The sequence below is a fragment of the Littorina saxatilis genome, linkage group LG1 (assembly GCF_037325665.1).
Source record: "Littorina saxatilis isolate snail1 linkage group LG1, US_GU_Lsax_2.0, whole genome shotgun sequence".
NCBI lineage: Eukaryota > Metazoa > Mollusca > Gastropoda > Littorinimorpha > Littorinidae > Littorina > Littorina saxatilis.
Window position 1 is genome coordinate 61,919,716 of NC_090245.1, and position 25,226 is coordinate 61,944,941.

General features: G+C 40.4%; 1 protein-coding gene across 1 annotated transcript in view; it reads left to right on the forward strand.

The window, feature by feature from the left end:
- Window positions 1–24,218, forward strand: part of LOC138981813 (acetylcholine receptor subunit alpha-type acr-16-like) — a 69,930-nt gene extending 45,712 nt beyond the window's left edge. The window contains exons 4-11 of the mRNA XM_070354932.1: window positions 420–464; window positions 1,326–1,435; window positions 8,965–9,221; window positions 11,269–11,463; window positions 12,139–12,225; window positions 20,107–20,216; window positions 20,910–21,125; window positions 23,982–24,218. Of these exons, the coding sequence (XP_070211033.1) occupies window positions 420–464; window positions 1,326–1,435; window positions 8,965–9,221; window positions 11,269–11,463; window positions 12,139–12,225; window positions 20,107–20,216; window positions 20,910–21,125; window positions 23,982–24,218 (1,257 nt within the window). The remainder of the gene's footprint in view (window positions 1–419; window positions 465–1,325; window positions 1,436–8,964; window positions 9,222–11,268; window positions 11,464–12,138; window positions 12,226–20,106; window positions 20,217–20,909; window positions 21,126–23,981) is intronic.
- Window positions 24,219–25,226: the final 1,008 nt, after the last annotated feature.

Genomic DNA, 25,226 nt, shown 5'->3' on the forward strand with positions numbered 1-25,226 from the left:
TCTTCTCAAGTACCCATTTCATACTGCTTGAGGTATACCAGTGACACGTTTGCTGCACTTAGTCAGTTCTATGCACTTATGATTCCCAGTCTATCAAAACACTTACACGCGCACATGTTTAACATATGTTGGACACTGCCTATCAGCGAAACGTGTATCTTTTAGCAACTGTCTTCGTTTCTGACAGCCTGCACTACTTTGCTCAGGGATTACTCAGAGTTAGTAAGCTTCTCGTAAAGTATGCCTCCAGGTGCAAGTTTGAGTCTTTTAGCATGTGTGCTTCCACACATTTTATGTACCATATGTAACCGTGTGCATGTGTGGTGTATTGCGTTGTATGGAATCTTGTTGATTTATCAATTTGTGAGTGTATTTTCAGATCTAACAAAAAATTCTCTTTTTGTGTGTATTTACACCAGGATGAAAAGAATCAAGTAGTGAATACTAACATATGGATGCGTTTGGTAAGTAGTTGTTACACTAACGGCATGTATATCTATCATGCACAGTTAGTACAATTCTCCCTATACTACTTGTGAACTGCGATGCACCAAAAGACGTACGCGTCTATGAATCATACACTATATAGCCCCATACCTAGAGTCTCACTGTAGATGTTTCATCTTGCCATGCAGTGTATTGCATGCGCACAGAGACACTCACAAATGTGTCCCCCTAGACTATAGATCGCAACACGTTTTTCTCTCTTTTTTCTTATCCCGGTTTACTAGGTTGTTCGAATTATGCGTGGATTGTGGTTGTTGTGCATTAATGGCATGTTAATTCTAGCTTGTCACTCGTTTTATTATTCGTCTTGGGACACACACACGCACACACACACACACACACACACACACACACACACACACACACACACACACACACACACACACACACACACACACACACACACAAACAAGAATTGTTTTTTCATTGCCCTCAATAATTAATAGTATTTTATCTGTCTCAAGTAAATAAATAAAAGAAAGAAAGCATAACAATGCAGTTATGAATTGCACAACACGTTTTAGAATGCTATTGGTGCGGTTTAACTATATTTTTGCAGGACACTAAGTTTTTGTAAGTTACAGTTAATCCTAACGAAATGTCATTTTAGCTGGATCAGCGTTCTAATTCTAAAAGCGATATGTAGTATGTTTTTTTTAATATCTAAATTTTATTATTTCAAAGAAGAGTAAAGTCACGATTAGTTTCGTACAACTACTGTCAGAATAAGCCGTGGATACAATAGGCACTCAATTACCTAGCCAGTATTTTCGGTTTGTGATCACGCTTCTGAGATTTCTTTTTAATGCTGACTACAGACATGGAAAGCATACAACATGGTCTGGGATCCTACAGACTTTGGCAACGTCACGACAATTCGTGTACCCGTCAACATGGTGTGGGTACCTGACATCCTGATGTATAACAGGTTAGTGAATGCATGCCTCCTTTACAGCAAAGGTCGTAGCTGAATTAAAGACAGCGGACACCGATTTACCAAAACAATCGAAGAGAACCGTGCGCGCGCGTGTATGTGTGGGCGTGTCTCTCTATTTTTCTCTTTCTCTTTCCCACAATTGTTCAATGTCAAAGTGAACGTCAATAGCTGCAAGTCAAATCATTTTTGTTGTCTCTCTCCCAAGTCATACGGGTTCACTTTGACATCGACGGAAAACACAAGTATACCTACGTTCGCATGAAATGACTGTTACACATACATGGAAACATTGATTTAATGATAACTACAGATACAGATTTATTAAAAGGATGAACAAAATGTGAGTGAGCGAGAGAAAGAGGGACACACACACACATACACGCTCGCACGTTTACATCCTAGTGCAAATAATTTCACCAGAGTATAATAATTTTAAACTTTCTAAAGATATACTTATATGTATCTATTTTTGGACATGGCAGATTACGAACACTTTGAAACTGCGCTTACATATCACTCAATATGCATATTTTTTTCAGAGTACGAACAGTTTGACCTCTTCTGATGCCATTTTTCAAAATGGGGGTAATGACATGTTTTGCAGGTCTGTGCAAAACTGTCACGGTCAATTGTTTTAATTTTTTGTTTTACGTGATTGTGTGGACCCTTTTCTGCATTGTGTCATATTTGTTAAAATCGCTCGAATGCTCAAGGAAATTTGTTCATGCGAATTAGAAACTGATCTAATGTTAGCCTACGATAACGTCATGTAATTACGCTATTTCCAGCCATATCGGAAAGACACGTTGCAATAATTCAAATACAAACACATCATTACAATAAACGTTAACCAGGGATTTACACCACTCACAAACACGGTCCTGTGATTGAAATTGGTCGGTCAGATGCCCCATTCAATTACCCTACCCTCGTTTACATGATTATTGACATGACAACATATTCAAAATTCTGTATCATAAAATCAGTCCGGTAGATTTTTGTTAACACTTGTTTCAACACATTCTCAAAATATCACACACGAAATATTAGCAAAATAATAGCGAAGTCGATTTTGGGGGTCAATCGCTGTCGTATGTTATTAACGGTACTTCTGGATCGGGTACCCTGGAGCAATCAAGAAAATCTCACGAAATACATACATATAGGTTACACACTCCGAGTTCTGATTATCTTGCATATTTTTCCGAGGGTCGATTTTCAGGTATTACCTCGCCAAAGGCTCGGTAATACCTGAAAATCGACCCGAGGGAAAATATGCAAGATATTCAGGACGAGGTGTGTAAGCTATTTATCCCATTACTCCGACGTTTTCATTAAAAACACTTGCTTTTTCCACTAAAACCTGCCCGTGCCTGTTTTCAGCTTGCCAAAAGCCTCCGCAGTCGAAATTCATGTCAATGAATTCATGCGCAAAGCTAGTTCCCATTTGTCAGCATAATGGACGGCGTCATTCGACTTGTATGTGGACATTCAGTCATTCATATTGCTTATAAAAAGGTCTGCTATCTGCTTTTACATTTTGAAAGTCATTTTAAAATATCCCTGTGTATATTTGACGTTGGCTTTCGTTATACTCAATTCGGCATACCGGGTTTATATTTTTACCAGAATTGCGCACGATAATGGCAGCGCAACAAATTCAGTTCGGGCCGTGCTGGTTTGATCGTTGACCCAAGTCAGTTCGCATGCAGTGTTACTTTTTGTCAGTCGGGGATAGAAATGTTGGCTGTCATCGCGCTGTTCTGTTTCGGTTTTCACACGTGGATCACTTACATATTCAGTCGTCGGGTTTAGGTGAGCCAAAGCTTCAATACTTCGCCTGTTGTAGACGTTAAGCAATAAAGCTTGGAAGTTGTATGTCGGCACTGAGAGTCGGTCGCGGTACATCGCTTTCTACTTTGTCCCGGTCTTGAGTTTGAACACCTAAGGTTGGATACATCTAACACCTCACATCCTCTTCTCCTCCCCATATATCTTAACTGTATCTCCAACTTCTTTTCGTCTTCTTCTTTTCATTTTGATGTCACTCCCTAATTTGTCGCTGAAACCCGCAGTTTACTCGACTCGGATTCACACAAGCCCGTCTAGCAGACGACAGTTCGAACAGTCTTGAACAGCACGGTTGCAAGCAGATTCAGCTATCAATCGAAGCAATACACTTAAAGCCAAAGCAAATAACCAAATGAGAAAACCTAACGTTTGATTTGACTTCATGGTGACTCTTCTGATAATTGTTTTGGCGTTGGAATGGATCTCAACGGGTTCCCAGCTACGACAACTTTTCCAGAGTTATGCACCGCAGACATGCCTTCGACAATCGATGTCAGTTTCAGATTGAGTTTTTGAACTACCAGGTGACTGGGTTGTGTTTTGATTGCTCTCTCTCTCTCTCTCTCTCTCTCTCTCTCTCTCTCTCTCTCTCTCTCTCTCTCTCTCTCTCTCTCTCTCACGGTTCTGTGTAGATGGCTGTCTGTGTAACAATTAGGGAGTATCGTCCCTTGATCCCACTCGCGATACTCGTTGAACATGCCTTTGACCATGCAGTCGCTTCAGCCAGCGAAATATCTCGACTCCGCTCTTTAAATCCATGCAGAATGTGCGTATCGTATGAAGTATTCTTTATTTTCTCAATATTGACACATGTAGGCCTGTACCTATACGTGATATTGACTTTGACACCATAAAATATTTCAGTCGTATGTTGAAAAAAGTAGTCCATCTGTAAACTCTGAATATGCAGATGACCTCTATAAATTATTCAATTGTACTCTGAAATCAAAGACAATGACCAATGACAGTTGAGATCGAAACTCGGTTGTGATCCATATGGTTGCGATGGATAATTCAGAATAATCACCTCCTCAGCTAACAGAGACAAAGAGGCAGGTCATGGGATAAATACAAATTGTCACCCGTATTGTGAGTGGCTCTATCGCTGTCTCGTACTCTCATTCTATAAACCATGTTTTGTCTCATCCTTCAAAAGCTACTCCATGATTTTTCTTCGATTTTATTTTGTTTATTCATTTACTATCATTTTAATTTAATTTATTTGTTTGGATACAGAACAATTACGAGACAAAATGCGAGGACTTTAAAAGGACGACAATTAAAAGAATGTACCGGTACTAACCAGAAACACATAAAGAGACGGCAGTGTCCAAATCCATCACGCACTAAGTGACGGGGAAAATGGTCCGCCAGAAATATAAGGTTTGGGACGGCAAAAATGGTCCGCGAAAGACGCCTTAGTTAAGCGCGCTTTCCCGTGGCTGGTTTGCAGCGCAAATAGCCATTGTGCAATTGCATCCTCTTCACCATCCGCCATATATAAGCGGATTTAACCTGCGAATCGCGAGCGCTTTCCTATTAACACACCGGTGACACTGTGACGGTTCCCCTACGCTTTGTGTTCGGTGCCCTGACCCTTTGTGTTCGGTTCCCACTCGGTTCCCACACGCCAAAATTCGCGGACAAAACATCCATTTATGGTAGTATTACGCAATGTTGCTCTCTGAGAATGGTCTTGTTAGATCTGTGAGTGTTTACACTACATGCCTAGGTGCTGTTGGATTGCAGGTTTTTGATATTTTAGCCGTTATTAGGTAGAATGCCTTCCACTTTACTGCAAAACTGCATAATTCGTAGCATCGGCAAGAAATATCCTACCAAAAAATGCCTGCTTGGAACTGTCGTTGGTCCAGCAAAAAGTTCAACATGTCTGTAGCAGACAGCCCAAGTTTCAAGATTGTAGGGCCATCCAAACAGCCGTAATAATAAAAACAACAAAAGTAGTCAGTGAAATTGGCTGTGTTCGGTCCCCCCACACTTTTGTGACGTAGGCGTGACGGTTCCCATAATTCATTGTGTCGGTCCCCACTTTCTGTGTCGGACCCCACTTTCGACCTAATTTCTCTGTGACGGACCCCACAACCAGCCTATTTTGTGTCGGTCCCCACACCTTCTTGGATTTATGACTTGCCGGTTACTTGTATCATTGTATTCATTGAATCTAATTGTCTCGGAGTTATTTTTCAGCAAAAACCGGCAAGGCAGCACCTTTTGTGATACCAAGTAAGTCAGATGACATCAGTATGTGTGTGTGTGTGTGTGTGTGTGTGTGTGTGTGTGTGTGTGTGTGTGTGTATGTGTGAGAGAGAGAGAGAGAGAGAGAGTGAGAGAGAGAGAGAGAGAGAGAGAGAGAGAGAGAGAGAGAGAGAGAGAGAGAGAGAGAGAGAGAGAGAGAGAGAGAGAGAGAGAGAGAGAGAGAGATTGACACCTTTCCAGATCACTCCGGTTATGCGACACTACCGCGAGCGTCACTACCGCGTGTCACACTACGGCGAGTACGACACTACCGCGTGTAACACTACCGCGTGTCACACTACCGCGAGTACGACACTACCGCGAGTATAACACTGCCGCGTGTCACACTACCGCGCGTACCACAACCGCGAGTACCATAACCGTAGAGAGAACGCATGCAAACTTACTTCTTGTGAGTTTGTGTTCTAACGGCTTTGATTGGAAGCAACCCATTCTATATGTATTCTGATAGTGTGTTCTGATCGTTTTGAGTTCTTGGTTAGCATGACAAACATTGAATTAGTGTTCAGAGAACAGACCAGGCCTTTTTGTTTTATATTTCAAGGAAACATTTCAACCTTTGCCTTCAGCCATGGAAGTCATAAAATGACACGCGGTAATGTTATACTCGCGGTAGTGTCGTACTCGCGGTAGTGTCGTACTCGCCGTAAGTTCTGTTTCCGTACCCGCGACAGCGGCAGCGACAAAAGAAAACGCGCGCAAACGCGTGACGTGTTTCCGTACTTGCGTTTTAAACATGCGGTAAAATCTGTAAACTCCCGCGTTGCCGCGCGACAACGCGAAAAAATCGCTCCAGGACCCTTTCAAAAAAATCGCGTCGCTTGCCGCTTGTCGCGCCGCTAACGCGTCGCGCGTGTGGAAACACTCCTGGTCATTTTCTATGTGCTTGATTTTCGTCGCACCGCTGGAAAAACGCTGTCGCGGGTACGGAAACACAACTTTAGTGTGAGACGCGGTAGTGGTACTCGCGGTAGTGACGCTCGCGGTAGTGACCAGCACCCGATCACTCCACATAAACGCTGGTTCTGGTTGCATTGTGCCGCTGACATACAGCTAATAGGATTTTTACACCCCCGGTATAGGGGTGTGTATAGGTTTCACTCGATGTGTTTGTGTTCGCAAGTAGATCTCAAGAATGAACGGACCGATCGTCACCAAACTTGGTGAACAAGTTCTATACATTCCTGAGACGGTCCTTACAAAAATTGGGACCAGTCAAACACACGGTTAGGGAGTTATTGGTGGATTAAAATTGTACAAGGCCTGGTATAGACGGACACCCCCGTTGGTCAAAGGGAAATAACCATTCTCACTGCCATCAACTGAGAAGGTTATTTCCCTTTGACGGGGGTGTAGTTCCTATCGGAGGAATTTCTTGTTTTAATCCTTTTGTGGTATTGCTGATGATGCTGAACATGTATTTTACTAGTTTACCAATATGTATCTTTGACCCTGATAGCCTACGAAAACGGAGCAATCATGCCCCAACATTGGCCCAATACTGAATTTATTGGCGCGGTGTTGAGCCTTAGTCGGGCCGTTGTCGTAGGCTGTCAGGGGTTTATGTAGCCTTGTTCCATTGTATTTTGACTGTCATAAAGTAATTAATTTTAAGAGAAAGCAGTCATGAACACAAGGAGCTGGGAAAAGTTGCCTCTTACAACAAGCGTGGATAAAGACACATACTTGACACAGGCAAGTACTCTTTTTTTTTTCAATCACCACTAGAAGTCCCTGGGCAGCATTTTGCTCTGAAAACTGAATCTCACATACGACAGGTGGATCTTTTATTTTAAAAATGTGCCAAATTGCATATCTCCAAGGCCGTAAGACTAAGAGTAGATATTGGGAAGGCCAGTTCAAGAAGGTGTGGGTGGATCAACACATAATTTGCTGGTATACTGGGAACCGTCCCAGAGATAAATAATGTTATATATTATTTGTGGCATAAACTAATAAAGTTAGTCTCTCTCTCTCTCTATCTCTCTCTCTCTCTCTCTCTCTCTCTCTCTCTCTCTCTCTCTCTCTCTCTCTCTCTCTCTCACACACACACACACACATACTGATGTCATCTGACTTACTTGGTATCACAAAAGGTGCTGCCTTGCCGGTTTTTGCTGAAAAATAACTCCGAGACAATTAGATTCAATGAATACAATGATACAAGTAACCGGCAAGTCATAAATCCAAGAAGGTGTGGGGACCGACACAAAATAGGCTGGTTGTGGGGTCCGTCACAGAGAAATTAGGTCGAAAGTGGGGTCCGACACAGAAAGTGGGGACCGACACAATGAATTATGGGAACCGTCACGCCTACGTCACAAAAGTGTGGGGGGACCGAACACAGCCAATTTCACTGACTACTTTTGTTGTTTTTATTATTACGGCTGTTTGGATGGCCCTACAATCTTGAAACTTGGGCTGTCTGCTACAGACATGTTTGAACTTTTTGCTGGACCAACGACAGTTCCAAGCAGGCATTTTTTGGTAGGATATTTCTTGCCGATGCTACGAATTATGCAGTTTTGCAGTAAAGTGGAAGGCATTCTACCTAATAACGGCTAAAATATCAAAAACCTTCAATCCAACAGCACCTAGGCATGTAGTGTAAACACTCACAGATCTAACAAGACCATTCTCAGAGAGCAACATTGCGTAATACTACCATAAATGGATGTTTTGTCCGCGAATTTTGGCGTGTGGGAACCGAGTGGGAACCGAACACAAAGGGTCAGGGCACCGAACACAAAGCGTAGGGGAACCGTCACAGTGTCACCGGTGTGATTAATTTACCAACAGATAACCGTGAGCAGTCAACAGGAAAAGTATAGCTTGCACGCCCGCACCAATTTGATCAATCACACGTGTTCATGTGTGTGTGTATGTGTGTGTGTGTGTGTTAAAAAGGATTGTTTTTCAGTGCAAGATGAGTCCTTGCTAATCCGTCTATAGTACAGTATGTTTGTATTCGTTGCTCCGAATTAACGAAAATATTTTGTCTTCAGCAGTTACGAACACACCAACAATCCTTGCAAAGAAAGAAAGCGCTTTGTTTGTCTTAAGACACGCCCCATTTTAGACAAATTCATTTAGGTGTAACTAGCTCACATCTGCAGTCATTCTGTCTACCCTCACTGGTTAAGTCAACTACCACCACAACCCCCCTCCTCTCCACCCATACTCATTCCCTCCTATTATTTCTCGTCATGTTTTCTCTCTCTAACATTTTATATCTATTTATCTATTTATTCAGCCATCATCACAACCTCCTCCCACCTATCCCTCCCTCACTCCATCCACCCTGGTCACTCCCAGACTCCTTCATCCATGTACAAAGCAGTGTGTTTATGAGACTGGCCCGCATTTTCTCCCTATTCGTGTTATATGCGCAGTGCCAGCGAGGGTTTTGACGCCACCTTCCCCACAAACGTGGTCATCTCTCACGATGGCTCACACCTTTGGGTGCCGCCCGGCATGTTCAGGAGCACGTGCGCAATCGACATTACCTGGTTTCCCTTTGATGACCAGAAGTGTGATCTCAAGTTCGGCGCCTGGACACACGACGGCCAGTACCTCAACCTGACAGCCGACAACCATGAGGGCGGTGACACTAGTGACTTCATCAGGAACGGAGAGTGGGAGCTGATAGGTGAGGGGCCGTTGCACCTCCTAAACCAGATCGATTTAACCCCGATGAACCTGTTCAACATTTAAACTGGGCAGAGCGTGGTCTGCTCAACCGGTACATTTGGCAAAACGCACTCTGTGTAATTGCTCTCTGTCCGCTGTCTTTGGCAAAACCTCGTATCAACACACACACACACACACACACACACACACACACACACACGCGTGTGCTCATATCTTTCCAAAAATAATATCAGAAAAAACAGTTACAGGTTACCACGGTGCCATACATATCTTCCTGCTAGAAATAGGAATTTAATCAGCCAAAGCGATTCGAGGGAGAGAACCTTATACTTTACTATACCCAAGAGAAAGGTTTTTCCCTTTTTTAAAATAGCACAGTTGACCCCCCTTCAGCAGCTTCAGCTATATTAATTTCGAAAATCGAATCAGCCAACTGGTTTACAGAAAATAAATCGAGGGACAATTTTAAATTAAGACATCTCCTGAAATATTCATACCGACTGACGATGCAGCATAATCTGGAAAACAATTTTCAGAGAACAAAAAAACCCAACTTTTTCTGTCACCACTATCATGTCTCCGTAGCTTTGCAGCTCACCAGCTTCTTTATTTCCATTTATTTTTTCTGTCGAATTCATTCAGACAATGGGTAACATCTTCGAAAGTGGTTTTTTTTTAAATTTTTTTTTTTTTTAGCAAAAGGGAACATTCTCTTATACAGTGGAACCCCCCTTTTAAGATCCAACAATTTAAGACTTCCTCTCTTTTAAGACCTGATTCCCTCAGAGATTTGGAAGTCTTAAAAGGGTTTTTTCACTGTATTAAAGAACAATGGTTTAAGTTTTGAAAGTGACACGCATTCTTTGTAACACAGTTTTACAACTGGCCGACCACAATTGTTGTTGTCACCAATATAGCTGTTGAAACTGGAAAAAGATAAGCGTGAAACATCAAAGCATATTAGAGACGGTGCATACTTTCCATTTTTGGAGTATTGTCTTTTACAACTTAAAATTAGCCTAACTTCTCAAATAAACAATGCACATTCAAGTCCGGAAATACTTAACTATCAAGCCTTTCACCTGACCAGGCCAGTTACACCAGAAATCTTTCCTTAATTTTCTATTTACAATTGCTCAATAAAACGGGCTAATCAGAATTAAATTTAAAGCAGTATTGTTTGCGGAGTGTTCATTGAAAACAGAAATAGTGATTTCGATTTGGAAACTATAACACATATTTATATTGTTTTCTTTAAAAGAGTGTGACATGATTTGGGGAAACATGCTCTGAAATTATAGGAAACAAGAAATTCCTTCGAGGTAGGAAAAACACCCCCGTTGGTCAAAGGGAAATAACCATTCTCACTGCACCCATTCTCACTGCCACCAACTGAGAAGGTTATTTCCCTTTGACCATGAATATGTTTCTCTATAAGTCCTTGTAGAATCTTAATCCACCAATAACTCCCTAACCGTGTGTTTGACTGGTCCCAATTTTTGTAAGGACCGTCTCAGGAATGTATAGAACCTGTTCACCAAGTTTGGTGACGATCGGTCCGTTCATTCTTGAGATCTATATGCGAACACAAACACACAAACACACAAACAAACACATCGACCGAAACCTATACACACCCCTATACCGGGGGTGTAATAACGATTCAAAATTAATGCTTGCACGGCAGAGAAGTCTGTAACACGAGGGTCTCTGCTTTCTTCCGATTACGGAAGACGTAGCGTATAAATTCCAACGTCTCAAAACTAGTTGACATCTACATCATTATTTGACTTATTCATCAATATTTTACTGGAGTTATAGAGAACGCATGGACAATATCACTCAATGGTGTGTGCGCGATGCTAGACTGACGATACACATAACCATGCACAATGTAGAAGCGAGAAAAAAAGACGGGCGCATGCAAGTGTTTCAAATAACAGTTATATGTGCACAGGCTTGCTGTCTGTTGGTTTTGCTTGTACACTTCAAACGTAGACAAATGAATGTCACCGCAAAGAGCTAGTGGGCAGCTGTTGTTGCAGATGTGCCGGTGAGGCGGAACGTGCTGCAGTACGAGTGTTGTCCCGAGTTCTACATCGACCTGACCTTCACCATCCACATCCGACGTCGCACGCTGTACTACGGCTTCAACATCATCCTTCCCTGCGTCCTCATTTCCTCCCTCTCCCTCCTCCTCTTCATCCTGCCCCCAGATGCGGGAGAGAAAATTTCGCTAGGTGAGACAAACCCGCTGCTCAAACAGTAAATTTTCAAAATCAACTTTTAACAGACACACGCACGCACACACGCACGCACGCACGCACGCACACACGCACGCACGCACACACACACACACACACACACACACACACACACTCACACACACAAACACACACTGCACAACAAACTGAAAGAATTTAAGCACCCATTGACTGACGTATTAACCGACTGACTGATTGACAGGCCGAGTTCCCAACTGGTTTCATCAAAAGCAGACTATAGCAACCGACAGCAGATGCATGTGCACTCAGGTCGACTCAATACCACATTAACTGACCAACCAACTGACAGACTACACACAGATACAGTGCAGATCAGCCAGTAGGCTGACTGGTTTGCATGCCAACTGACAAAGTGACTGAGTACCTGACCAACATACCAGCCGCGTTACTTTCAGGCTCATTATCAGATGGACTGAGAAGTGGCTGGAACATGTGACCACTGGCGAAAGTGCTAATCAACGGATTGTCTGACAACCTCACTTACTGAGGAACCAAAATGCTGATCATACCTTACACCTACCTACTAGACAGGTAAACTGACGTTGTGTAATGTGAACTTATGACTGTTAATTTTCTGTCAATTATTTTTTTTCTCACGCTTGCAACCACATGGAACGGTGTGTACCACAGGCACAACAATACTACTGTCTCTAATGGTGTTTCTGCTGCTTGTGGCTGAGACCATGCCTCCTACCTCTGATGCTGTGCCCCTCATTGGTGAGCACCTACTTGATAATTTCTACATTCTACTGAGGTCAATTGCCCAGTATCTCAGCAGCCAATTTTTACATTTAGTCAAGTTTTGACTAAATGTTTTAACATAGAGGGGGAATCGAGACGAGGGTCGTGGTGTATGTGTGTGTGTGTGTGTGTGTGTGTGTGTGTGTGTGTGTGTGTGTGTGTGTGTGTGTGTAGAGCGATTCAGACTAAACTACTGGACCGATCTTTATGAAATTTTACATGAGAGTTCCTGGGAATGATATCCCCGGACATATTTTTTCATTTTTTCGATAAATGTCTTTGATGACGTCATATCCGGCTTTTTGTAAAAGTTGAGGCGGCACTGTCACACCCTCATTTTTCAATCAAATTGATTGAAAGTTTGGCCAAGCAATCTTCGACATAGGCCGGACTTCGGTATTGCATTTCAGCTTGGTGGCTTAAAAATTAATTAATGACTTTGGTCATTAAAAATCTGAAAATTGTAAAAAAAAAATATTTTTATAAAACGATCCAAATTTACGTTCATCTTATTCTTCATCTTTTTCTTATTCCAAAAACATATAAATATGTTATATTTGGATTAAAAACAAGCTCTGAAAATTAAAAATATAAAAATTATGATCAAAATTAAATTTTCGAAATCAATTTAAAAACACTTTCATCTTATTCCTTGTCGGTTCCTAATTCCAAAAACATATAGATATGATATGTTTGGATTAAAAACACGCTTAGAAAGTTAAAACGAAGAGAGGTACAGAAAAGCGTGCTATCCTTCTCAGCGCAACTACTACCCCGCTCTTCTTGTCAATTTCACTGCCTTTGTATGGCATTCCATTTGTCAAATAATTATTTGGATACTTTTTCATGTTTTGTTCACCAGTTTTAGCTAAATAATCATTATTTAGAAGCTCATGTGCTAAATAAGTAATTGTTTATAAACAATGTAAAACAATTCTAAATAATTTTTTGTTTACGTAAACCATTCATTATTTATCTAAACAATTCATTGTTTACGTAAATAATTCATTGTTTACGTAAATAATGATTTATTTAGCAACATTGCTGATTGTTTACAAACAATGTAAAATTCGTCTAAATAATATATTGTTTACGTAAACATTACATTGTTTATAAACAATCAGCAATGTAGCTAAATAAATCATTATTTACGTAAACAATGAATTATTTACGTAAACAATGAATTGTTTAGCCAACACATTTTCCATTATTTAGGGGTTTCTAGGATTCGCTTCTGAACTAAGTTTTATGTCTTTCAGTGATTACTATAATTGAATACAAGGTCTCTCCACACACTCTTATCTTAAAATAGCTGTTGTTTGGATATTATGTTGTTTATTTTACAAGCCGAAATTGCTGTACGAAAATAACTGATCTCAAACACAGTCTAAGGTCAAGGTCAATTAAGGTTTTTCCCTGCCGGGAGTGTTTAGTGTTTGCATTTTCTTGCTTGAAGTTGTTGAAACACAGTTTTTTCCCCTTATGTTCTCTGTTCTGTTTATGTCCCAACAACATGCCTGTCTTTCCATTTCTCTTCCTTTAATCGCCGTTCATTTCAAAGAGAAAAGTAAAAACATATTCGAAACTACGGAGAATTTTCGCGTCACGAAGGAATTCAAAATGGCCGAGGGAGCAGGAAGGAACGATAATATTGAAGTTTTTTCACGCGCTGCTGCTGATACCATATGCGGCATTCTGTCTGGCGGACCTGGTCCTGCTGCGGTTGCTGTAGCAGAAACTTTTGATACTGGCAGTGGCAACACGGCTGTTCCCGCTAAGGGAAAGAATGCAAACACTAAACACTCCCGGTCATGACCTTCACCTTTTGTTTGTTTTCGCATTCAGTTCTTTTCGTACGGCAATTTCAGCTTGTAAAATAAACAAACTTACGAACATTTTCTGATAAATAATGTTTGGAGATACCTTGTATTGAATTATAGTATATACACAAAGAAAAAAAATGAAGCTCAGAAGTCAATTCTTGATTCCCCTAAATAATGAAAACTGCTTTCCCTAAACAATGAATTGTTTAGGGAAAGCAGTTTTCATTTTTTAGCGAATCTGCTAAATAATGCATTATATAGGTAAACAATGATTTATTTAGCAACTGCTCACTTTATCCACCCAAAAAATATTATTTTGTGAAATAAGTGATTGTTTGTGTAAACAATACATTATTTACGTAAACAATGAATTATTTACGTAAACAATGAATGGTTTACGTAAAAAAAAATTATTTAGAATTTTTTTACATTGTTTATAAACAATTACTTATTTAGCACATGAGCTTCTAAATAATGATTATTTAGCTAAAACTGGTGAAAAAACCATGAAAAAGTATCCAAATAATTATTTGACAAACGGAATGCCATACCTTTGCCACGAGCGGTGGACTGACGATGCTACGAGTATACGGTCTTGCTGAAAAATTGCAGTGCGTTCAGTTTCATTCTGTGAGTTCGACAGAAATGTTGTATTTTCGCCTTACGCGACTTGTTAGCTATTATGTGCAGCCATTTCTGTATCCTACTGACATCTCTGAAGATACCTTGCTACTTTGAAAGGCATACTTTTTGATCGCAGCAGCCAAGGGTGGGGAGAATATTGCAAATTCAACTCATTTATATTAACAGTAAGTCAGTTAAGTTCAGTTAATTTATATACAGTGGCATTTAGTTACGAGATTAGAGGGCTTTACGTGACTTGTTGCTCTTGACATTGAATTAATAATAATAATAATAATTAAGTAGATGTGCAACGCCAAGGCACTGCATACCCCAGCGAAAGACAAACCTCTCTCTCTCTCTCTCTCTCTCTCTCTCTCTCTCTCTCTCTCTCTCTCTCTCTCTCTCTCTCTAACTCTCTCTCTAACTCTCTCACACACACACACACACGAACACACACACACACACACACACACACACACACACACACACACACACACACACACACACATACCTCAAGTTACACACGTACAAAAATACACACTCACTCACACGCACTCACTCACTTTCTCACACACACTTCATACACACAAAACACACCCCCATACGCACATATAGACAGACGGACATACACACCTTTACAAACAAACACACATACACACACACATACACTTACGCACAAACACACTCCCACCAACCCACTCTCTCTCTCTCTCTGTCTTTCTCTCTCTCTTTCTCTCTTAAAATACAAACAGACACTCACTCACACACACACACACACACACACACACACACACACACACACACACACACACACACACACACATTGACTCACACAAATCTCATACACACAAAACACACACTTATACGCACATACACGGTTGGCCTAGTGGTAAGGCGTCCGCCCCGTGATCGGGAGGTCGTGGGTTAGAACGTTAACCCAGGCCGGGTCATACCTAAGACTTTAAAATTGGCAATCTAGTGGCTGCTCCGCCTGGCGTCTGGCATTATGGGGTTAGTGCATGCTAGGACTGGTTGGTCCGGTGTCAGAATAATGTGACTGGGTGAGACATGAAACCTGTGCTGTGACTTCTGCCTTGTGTGTGGCGCACGTTATATCTCAAAGCAGCACCGCCCTGTTAATTATGTTCCTTCGAGGTCGGCTGGGCGTTAAGCAAACAAAAAAAACAAATACGCACATAGACAGACGGACACACACACCTTTACAAACAAACACATATACACACTCATACACACACAAACATACACACAAACTTATGCACACACACATTCACACACACACACACTCTTTCTCCCTCTCTCAGTCTTTCTTACACACACACACACACACACACACACACACACACACACACACACACACACACACACACACACACACACACACACACACACACACACACATTTACTTAAGATATACAAAACCGGCATAAGAGGTAAATGCTACAATATAATCAAAAACATGTATATTAATACAAAGATATGCACACAAATGCAAGGTGGATATTCACCAGATGTATTGGTTAAAAAAGGAGTACATCAAGGAAATACATTAAGCCCAACTCTTTTTAATATTTTCATTAATGATATAACAGATGGAATGCCTGACGTTGATTCGCCATACATTAATCAGAATACAAAAATATCGTGTCTACTGTATGCAGATGATCTAGTACTTCTTTCAAAATCAAAAATAGGATTACAAAATAAGTTAGATTATCTAAATAACTATTGCCTACAGTGGGGTTTGAAAATTAACATAGAAAAAACAAAAATTATAGTATTTTGTCATATAAATCCAAAAATGCACACAATATTTAAATGTGGAACTGATGTAATCAAAGTAACAGATCAATATAAATATTTAGGGGTCATATTCAACAAGAATGGAAATTTTGATACAGCTCAAGATCATTTAAGTAAACAAGGTAATAAAGCAGCACATTCCCTCCGCAGAATTTTCAGCAATCAAAACGTGCAAATAGACACAATGATACATTTATTTGATTCACTTGTAAATCCGATATTAACATATGGCGCTGAAATCTGGTATCCGTTTACGTTTAATAATAAAATAAAACAAACAAATACTGATCATTTCTTTGGATCATGTTTATCTAGCAAAAATCCTCATGAATTTGTTCATATCAAATTTTGTCGATTCCTTCTTGGAGTTCATAGAAAAGCTATGTGGATACCTGTACTGGGGGAATTAGGAAGGTTCCCTTTAGGATTAAAAATGTTATCACAAACAATAGCATTCTGGGCGCATATTCTAGACTCCAAACAAGATTCGTATATACATCAATTATATGACTCAATGTTGCACCATCCGACAGAAACGCCATGGCTACAATTTGTTAGACAATCTCTTTGTAACTTAGGTTTTAGTCACGTTTGGCATAACCAATCTACATTAAATGTACACAAATTAAAGTTTGCCATTGACAAAAAACAACAAGAGGAATATATAAGATACTGGACAAAAGAAAAATCAGATACATATTCCAGACTTAAGTTTTATTCTATGATCAGTAAATCTTACGAAATGCAGTCATACTTAATACAAATTAAGAATAATGAACACAGAAAGATGTTAAGCAGATTAAGGACTAGCACACATTGTCTAAAAATTGAAAGTGGAAGACATCAGAATATCCCTAAAGAAAATCGTCTTTGTATTGAATGCAATGTCATAGAAGATGAAATACATTTTCTAGATAAATGCAATAAATATGTTAAATTAAGGGATGAATTTAAAGAAGATGCTTCACATATCAATATGAAATATGCTAACAAAAATCCAAGTAACTTATTTTTAGAAGACGAAGTTCAAGTTCGTCTTGGCAAATTTGTTACGGATTGTTTTAGCATTGTATAATGCATTATTTGTTGTTTGTTGTGTCAATAACTTTACTGGTTCATGACAATAAACATTATTCTATTCTATTCTATTCTATTCACACACACACACACACACACGAGTACAGACTCATGCACGCGCGCGCACACACACACACACACACACACACACACACACACACACACACACACACCGCGCGAGAGAAAAAGACCACAGGGAGGCATGACGTCATGATGCATTAATTGACGTCAAAGACTTTTGACCGTGACGTAATCTTCTCACGCGAGCTTTATCCATAGTCTTGAACAACCACACACAAATAGACTTGGAAAGTACAGAATTTCTACCCGTCCAAAGCGGCCTTGGGTGCCGTTTGCTCAAAAAATGGGGGCGCCAATTTTACCCACCGTATTTTTGTTAGTATGGTCCCAATTTTTGGTGAACTTCCATCTCCAACTGTAGCCCATAATCGGGCACAACGAATCCTTCTTTATCATGTATTATCGGTGTGAACATTTCTCAAGTCGATTACAGTATAGCGTTCGTGGGATACCCCCAGCTTCGCTGGGATAATACTACTTTTAGAGCGCATGTATCCAGGGTTAAAGGCACAGTAAGCCTCCCGTAAACCATCACAGATACTGTCAGGCTTTTACACACAGTACAAACACCCTTTCATTTAAACACTCACCGCTTGAGAACATCCCAGGTGCCCTCCGTAAAGAGCGAGACATTTTCAAAGAATTTATTTTTGCGTGGTTTATCTTACCCCTGAGCCATCGTGAACCCGTGTGATCAAGTTTCCCTTTTTCACAATGTAGTCGTCAGTTAGTAATTTGAATGCGACTCGCTGTGAGCTTATCTGCAATAGCACGTTATTAAGTACCTCTGACTATGCACAAAACAAACGGCTGTGGTTCACAAGAACTCTAGCGATGGCTTTTGACTGTTCAGAGGAACTGGCGATCGGCATAAACCGTCGTCTGCTACGAGAACCACGACCTTTGGCCTTGCGTGACCCTGCTTCCGGGCTTTTCTTTTTTCAAACTTTCAAAACTTCAAATTGTACTGAACTTGTCTTGATGAAAAAACAATTCTTGTATGATTTAAGAATGTTTGTGTAACAAGCTGTCAATTTATTATTTAGATTTTAAAAGTTAGGTCTAGCGCCAAAACGCACCACGGTCCGATTGTCTACTGAGACAATCCGCAAAATTAATTCTTTGACAATTGCTCGCTCTTTACGTAGGGCACCTAGGATGTTCCCGTTTGGTGAGCGTTCAAATGGAAGGGTGTTTGTACTGTGTGTAAAAGCCTGACAGTATCTGTGATGGTTTACGGGAGGCTTACTGTGCCTTTAATCCCTGCTCAGAGCGCTGCACAAGAAAAAACACATACACAAAGCATAATATTGTTTACAATGAACTCATGCATATCAGTTAAAAATAAAATGCACGATAATAAAGTATAGCACACACACACACACACACACACACACACACACACACACACACACACACACACACACACACACACACACACACACACACACACACACACACACACACTAGCGCATGCGCGCGCGAAACAGTGCACCTTAGTTAAAAGATATGTGCAATGCATAGAATACAAATCTTACATCAGAAACAGACTAAGTTTGACAGGATGTTTAAGATAGATATTTGAGGAAAAGGTGTGTGTTAAGTTTTGATATAAACAGTGACAGGGAGGGGCAACTGCGGAGGTCAGAAGGCAGAAAATTAAAAACAGAAGGGGCTCGGTAGGCTACTTGATTTCTTTCCGAAGGTTTTAAGATTACAATTTGGTATTTTGTGAAGCTTTTCAGAGCTTGACCTGAGAGAGCGAGAGGGTTCGTAAATGTGAGGATAGGTGTCAAAATGCCGAAAAGCAAGACACGCTATATTGTACTCAACTCTGGCTTCAACAGGAAACCAGTGGAGCTTCTTCAAATCGTATGTCAAATGCGAAACAAAGCTTGAAAAATTAGTTGCATATTGGAGAACAAGAAATGAGAGAAAATCTTATTTTCATGCCATCTTTGGAATGCCTCATGACTATCTTAGTTTGATTGACATGGTAAGGGAATGGAAATGTTATGCCGCACTTAGCAAAGAAAGCCTCAAGTGGTTATTCCCAGTGTTTAAAAACAGGACATTCTGTAATTCATTTAGTACACTCTGGCGCACATATAGGAGGAACTGATTACGATTTAGACAAGTAGAAAAATGCCAGTTCATTTCCGAGGTAGTTTTACCATTTTTCCTTTAAAATCCGTGGATGCTTTTAGGATTGGATCTACTAGCTGTTTACACTGTGCCATGCAAGTCTGGTATGAAGTCTTTGAGGCATACCAGCTGAATCTCGTTTTGGTCACAGGTTACTCCAATTAACACTGAACGTTTGGCATTTTCCATGCTTGGCACGTCAACATAATCGTAAAGCAATGTATGTCACTCAAGATCAACTTCAAGAATATAAAGTTTCATTCAATAACAATGTGGTGATTTTCAGGGATCTACTTTGCCTGCATCATGATCATGTGTTCGGTGTCCGTGTGTCTGACGGTGGTTGTGCTCAACCTACATCACCGCTCCCCTGACACTCACCACATGCCCTCTTGGGTGAGTCAGGCATTTTGCAGTGTGCATGGAGCATAATTATTCAGGGTGACTGTCTTAAACCAACACTGATAACCAAAGGGAAGTAAGCGCTCTCACTACATACGACATGTGTAATGGAGTAAGCGAAAGTTATCTTGAACCAATCTCCGGGCACCTGAAAGAATAACAAGCATTGAAATGAACAAGCGACTATCAACCTCACAAAAGGATGATCGCTGCAAGGTCATATGTTCATCATTCTCCAAGGTACTCTAACTAACACTTACGCACACAGTCATACACAAGAACCAACTTTTATTCCTGACTGGACATAGATCCTTAGATCAAGACTGGTTTTAACAGAACAAACACACACATTGTTACAGGGTCGCTTCGAAAGTATCTGTGAGAATCTTAAACAAAATGAGGCAGAGCGCTGTTTAGACTCTATCTGACAACCAAAAGGAAGTAAGCGCTCTAACACCGTTTAATCGCTATACAACTCGAAATGTAGCTGGAAATGTACCCTGCCTCTATCTCCCCTCCCCCCTCCTCTCACACACACATGCATTTTGATAAGTTCAAATAATTTCCTTCAATTTATTTTCTCAAAGGTAGATCGATCAGCAACTTAACCTAAAACCATCCTGTTAGTTTATTTCATCACTGACACCTACAACACCGAATGAACCGCCTTCGTTTCACTGTGTCAAGGTGAAACACTTTGTGTGCGGCTGGCTGGCTTGGATACTGCGCATGGAGCGACCAGGGGGTAGTGTCAGACGCCGCGTCGTCATGCAGAGGGCAAGACTTAATGATATCAAGCTCGAGAGCCTCGACGAGAAGTCAAGATCATTGATGGCCAACGTCCTTGACATTGACGACGACATTCGCATGGCAAACGGTAGCCCTAACATCATGATGGGCAAGGTTGTTACATTTGTATTTTATTTAATTTTCATTACTTCATTATCCCAATGCTGAGCAATGTGGGGCGTTTCCTCCAAGTGAAAAGCTAACAGCAACAAGAGTCGTGAATCAAGGCACCTGGGTGTATGAATGTTTAGGTGCCATCACCCAGCTGCACTTCTGGCAGAATGACCAAGGTCTTTTACGCGCCACAATGGTGACACGGGGGCGGGATATCAATATTGTCTCTGACACGCTTTTTATCGCTGCGAGTGACGTGCCAGTTCAGTCTGCTGCGCTGGACTGGGTTTTGATGTTGGAAGACCTGTTTTTCGTAATTGTTGTTTCGCGTTCACATTTCCATACCACCTAAGCGCGTTGTTGCTTTTGTACCAAAATTGATCCCCAATTGTAATATTTATTTGTGTTGAAGTGTGCAAAATGCTGAATTTTTGCAAGCATACTGTAAAAAGTTATTACAATTTAATCAAACTTTTCTGAAAAGTTCCAGTACGTCCAAAAACGTCATCAAAACGCCATTACGCTTACACACTGTTTAGCAATTGCGTTATCAATACTCATGTCAAATTTAAATGCAATACAATGAGCTATTCCAAAACAACAGGGTTTTTACCCACATTGCCCACAAGAAATGACGCCAAAACAGGCCTTTTACGGCTTCTGACGAGGCCGACACCTGTCTTCTTCAAAATTGCAAAACAACACTGATAGGCACAACAGCTGAACCAAATCAATTTGAATGGGTAGAAAATGAGTTGTTCTTCAATTTGAGATCAAAAACACTCTTGCTTATTTAGATTTTTTGTGTATTTTAGTGTCTGCAAATTTGCTTTTGCGAATTTTATTTTTGGGGGTGTCCTAGGTCTCCGGTACACTGCATAAAAACTAATTGATGAAAAATAAAACTCTTTGTTTCAAACGGTAGGGGAATGAATTACCTTTCTGGCAATATACTTGGTTTTACTATAACTGGCCGCATCACAAAGTTCTACAGCTAAATGTATGTGTTTAGGTTTTTTTTATGACGATTAGTGCAGAAAGACAGCAGAAAAAAGTGAATACTTATTGGTTTGAACTGCACAGGCAGTTTTGTATTATGCATACTTAGCTTAGGCCAAAAAGACAAATATGTCTGTTTCCGGTAACCCGACCGACCCTATTTTTAAGCGCCGACCCAAAAGGTTTTTTTCTTCGCTTTTCGCACACACACACACACACACACACACACACACACACACACACACACACACACACACACACACACACACACACACACACACACACACACACACACACACACACACACACACACACACACACACACACATACAAATGAAGTCAAGTATACTTTACTTAGTTTCAATCAATCAATCAATATGAGGCTTATATCGCGCGTATTCCGTGGGTACAGTTCTAAGCGCAGGGATTTTTATTTATTTATTTATTTTTTTTTTTTTTAATGCAATTTATATCGCGCACATATTCAAGGCGCAGGGATTTATTTATGTTTCAATATATATCTAGGTCAAAAACATGTGCTAAATAATTGTAAGAAAACTAAGTAAAACCCAAAAAAACACACGTAAAAAGACGTTAACAAAACGTAAGAAAAAGGGGGAAAAAAACAAAAAAACGACCGACCGACCCTATTTTTTTCGGCGATGTTACTGGAAACATACATATTTTTCTTTTTGGCCTTAGCATAAAAAAAGAGGTTAGTTCATGAAACGATTAATTAGACACAAAATGAAACGTTCACAAATACGTGGACCTACATAATTGTCTGTGCAGTGGACGGATATACAAACAACGATGAGGCAATGGAAGGAACTTAGCTGAGTAGGCGTTGACTCTACATCAAGACTCTCGACATCTTGATGTATAGGTCTACGCCTGGTCAGCTACGTTGCTTTTATTGTCTCAATTGTATACATCCGTTCATTACAAAGAACATTAGGTCGACGTACTTGTGAACGTTTCATTTTGTCTACAATTAAATATTCCATAAACTAATCTTTCTTGCGTTTTGATTCTTGATTTTTGAACGTTAGCGGTTTTTCTGTTTCGAATTTTTGGCTAAATATCAGCGTTAAAATTAAGATAATTTTTAAAACCTGACCAGAAATATGCCACCTAGCATTGTGTTTTTGTGTGTGTGTGTGTCTTGTTTGCGGGGATATAGCTTCTGAACAATCCATTGCCTGCTCCTTGTAAATCAGTGTTATATGATCACTGTGCATGAGACAAGATTTTTTTTTAGCAAGCACAGGAAGGCGAGGCATTCATCTTTCGTATTTCCTATACATTCTTTATTTGTCAGAAATCGTTCTGGTTTTCAACGCCTGTTCTGAGAGCCGAAAGTGACCAACAGGTCTCGACTAAACCACACACATTGACAAAAAACAAGCCAGCAAAGCGCTCCAAGCAAGCAAGCAAGCAAAATTAGGAACCCTTGTTTTAAAGACACAGCGATATCGATATTTTTAAGCTAAGAGGTCTTTTTTTGACCCTATCTTTGGAAGTGAAATCCCAGACGTCAAAAGCCAAACCAAGGTTCGAAAAGACGTACGTCATAACGTGAACAATGGCGTCACGTAAAATTCCGTCACCTCTGCATATCTCCCGAGGAAGTGACAAAGAATATCGAGAACAAAATTTGTCTTGGTGATTTCAGCAGTAGAAAATTAACCGTAAGGTCACCGCCAGGCTGTGCATGAATCGGTATTGTGTATCATTAACACAACAAATGTTTGCCTTAAACAAACCTGTTTATTTCACTTATATCCGCATTTGTTTCATACATATAAGATAAGTCACATCTCATCTCATGTTGCCTTCTTGTGACTTGTTGGGCAGGTGGAGGAAAGTCATGCGGCGGGCAGCATGAACATGCGCTTCGACATTGTGTGCATCCTGAAGGAGATCCGCAAGATTACAACTAAGTTCCGACGGGAGGAGGAGGAGAACGACGTAAAGAACGAGTGGAAGTTCGCCGCCATGGTTATCGACAAGGCTTGTTTCATTGTCTGCATCCTCTTTACATTTGGCTCTACCTTCGCCATCATGTTCTCTGCGCCTCACTTGTTTGCTTGAATATGGCTAGATGCCGTGCAGTTCTTTGGCGGATCATGATATTTGACTGTGGGCGTATCGTAGTTGCCCCCCAAAACACTTACGAGTGACTTTCACAATTCGTCAGCAGCCAGCTTACGTGGTAGTAAAGCAAAGTTTAACATTGGCCTTTGCACTCAGGCGTCAAAGCCGCAAATATCACCTGATATTTGCTGTCAGTCTGTATCACTTACTATATAGACAAGTTATAAACTAGGTGAGAGAATTGGCATTGAATTATCGTATCTGAAACAAAAGCATGTGGAAGCAGTTAATATTAATGACGATTGATGTTCAGAATATTGACCCGGCTCTCGAATTGTTGGGTAAACAGAAAGCACTGTGTTCATGTCATAATTATATAGTGTTTACACTCTTGGAATCAGATTGCATCTGGGAGTCTGTAATTCTTTCCAGTGAAAACAACGACAAACTAATACATATACATATTTGCACTGTACATGCGAGACAGACCGAAATTTGACCTGGCTTTATGAGTGACATCTGGAGTTGAACATTGTGTCACTCGTCATACAGTATGTGAATGAGGTAATTTGGGTACCCATGGCCTGAGCATTATCGAAGGCATCTCAGTGCATGAGGCAGTGGTGAAGGAGGTCTGAAGATATGTAGCCAAAACCAACAGATGCTAGGCATTCAGGATATTTACTGATACTTTACTGATATTTAGTTCTCAAAACACAAGACAAATGTGCACAAAGTTGTGGCTACCAGATCTTTTCATGTAAAAAAAAACCACACACACTGAATAACTTTAAAACACATTCTAGTCTGGATCTTGTCTTATTTAACAGATTTACTTCATTGAATATGTATAGTTTCCTTCTTTTTATCATGAATTGTCTCCTTTGATTTTTATTTGTAAAAACTTCTGAGGGAACATATTTCCACTTCAAAGCAATGCAATTGAGAAAATCAGGCAGACACAAACACACCATACCGATTATATATATATATATATATTTTTTA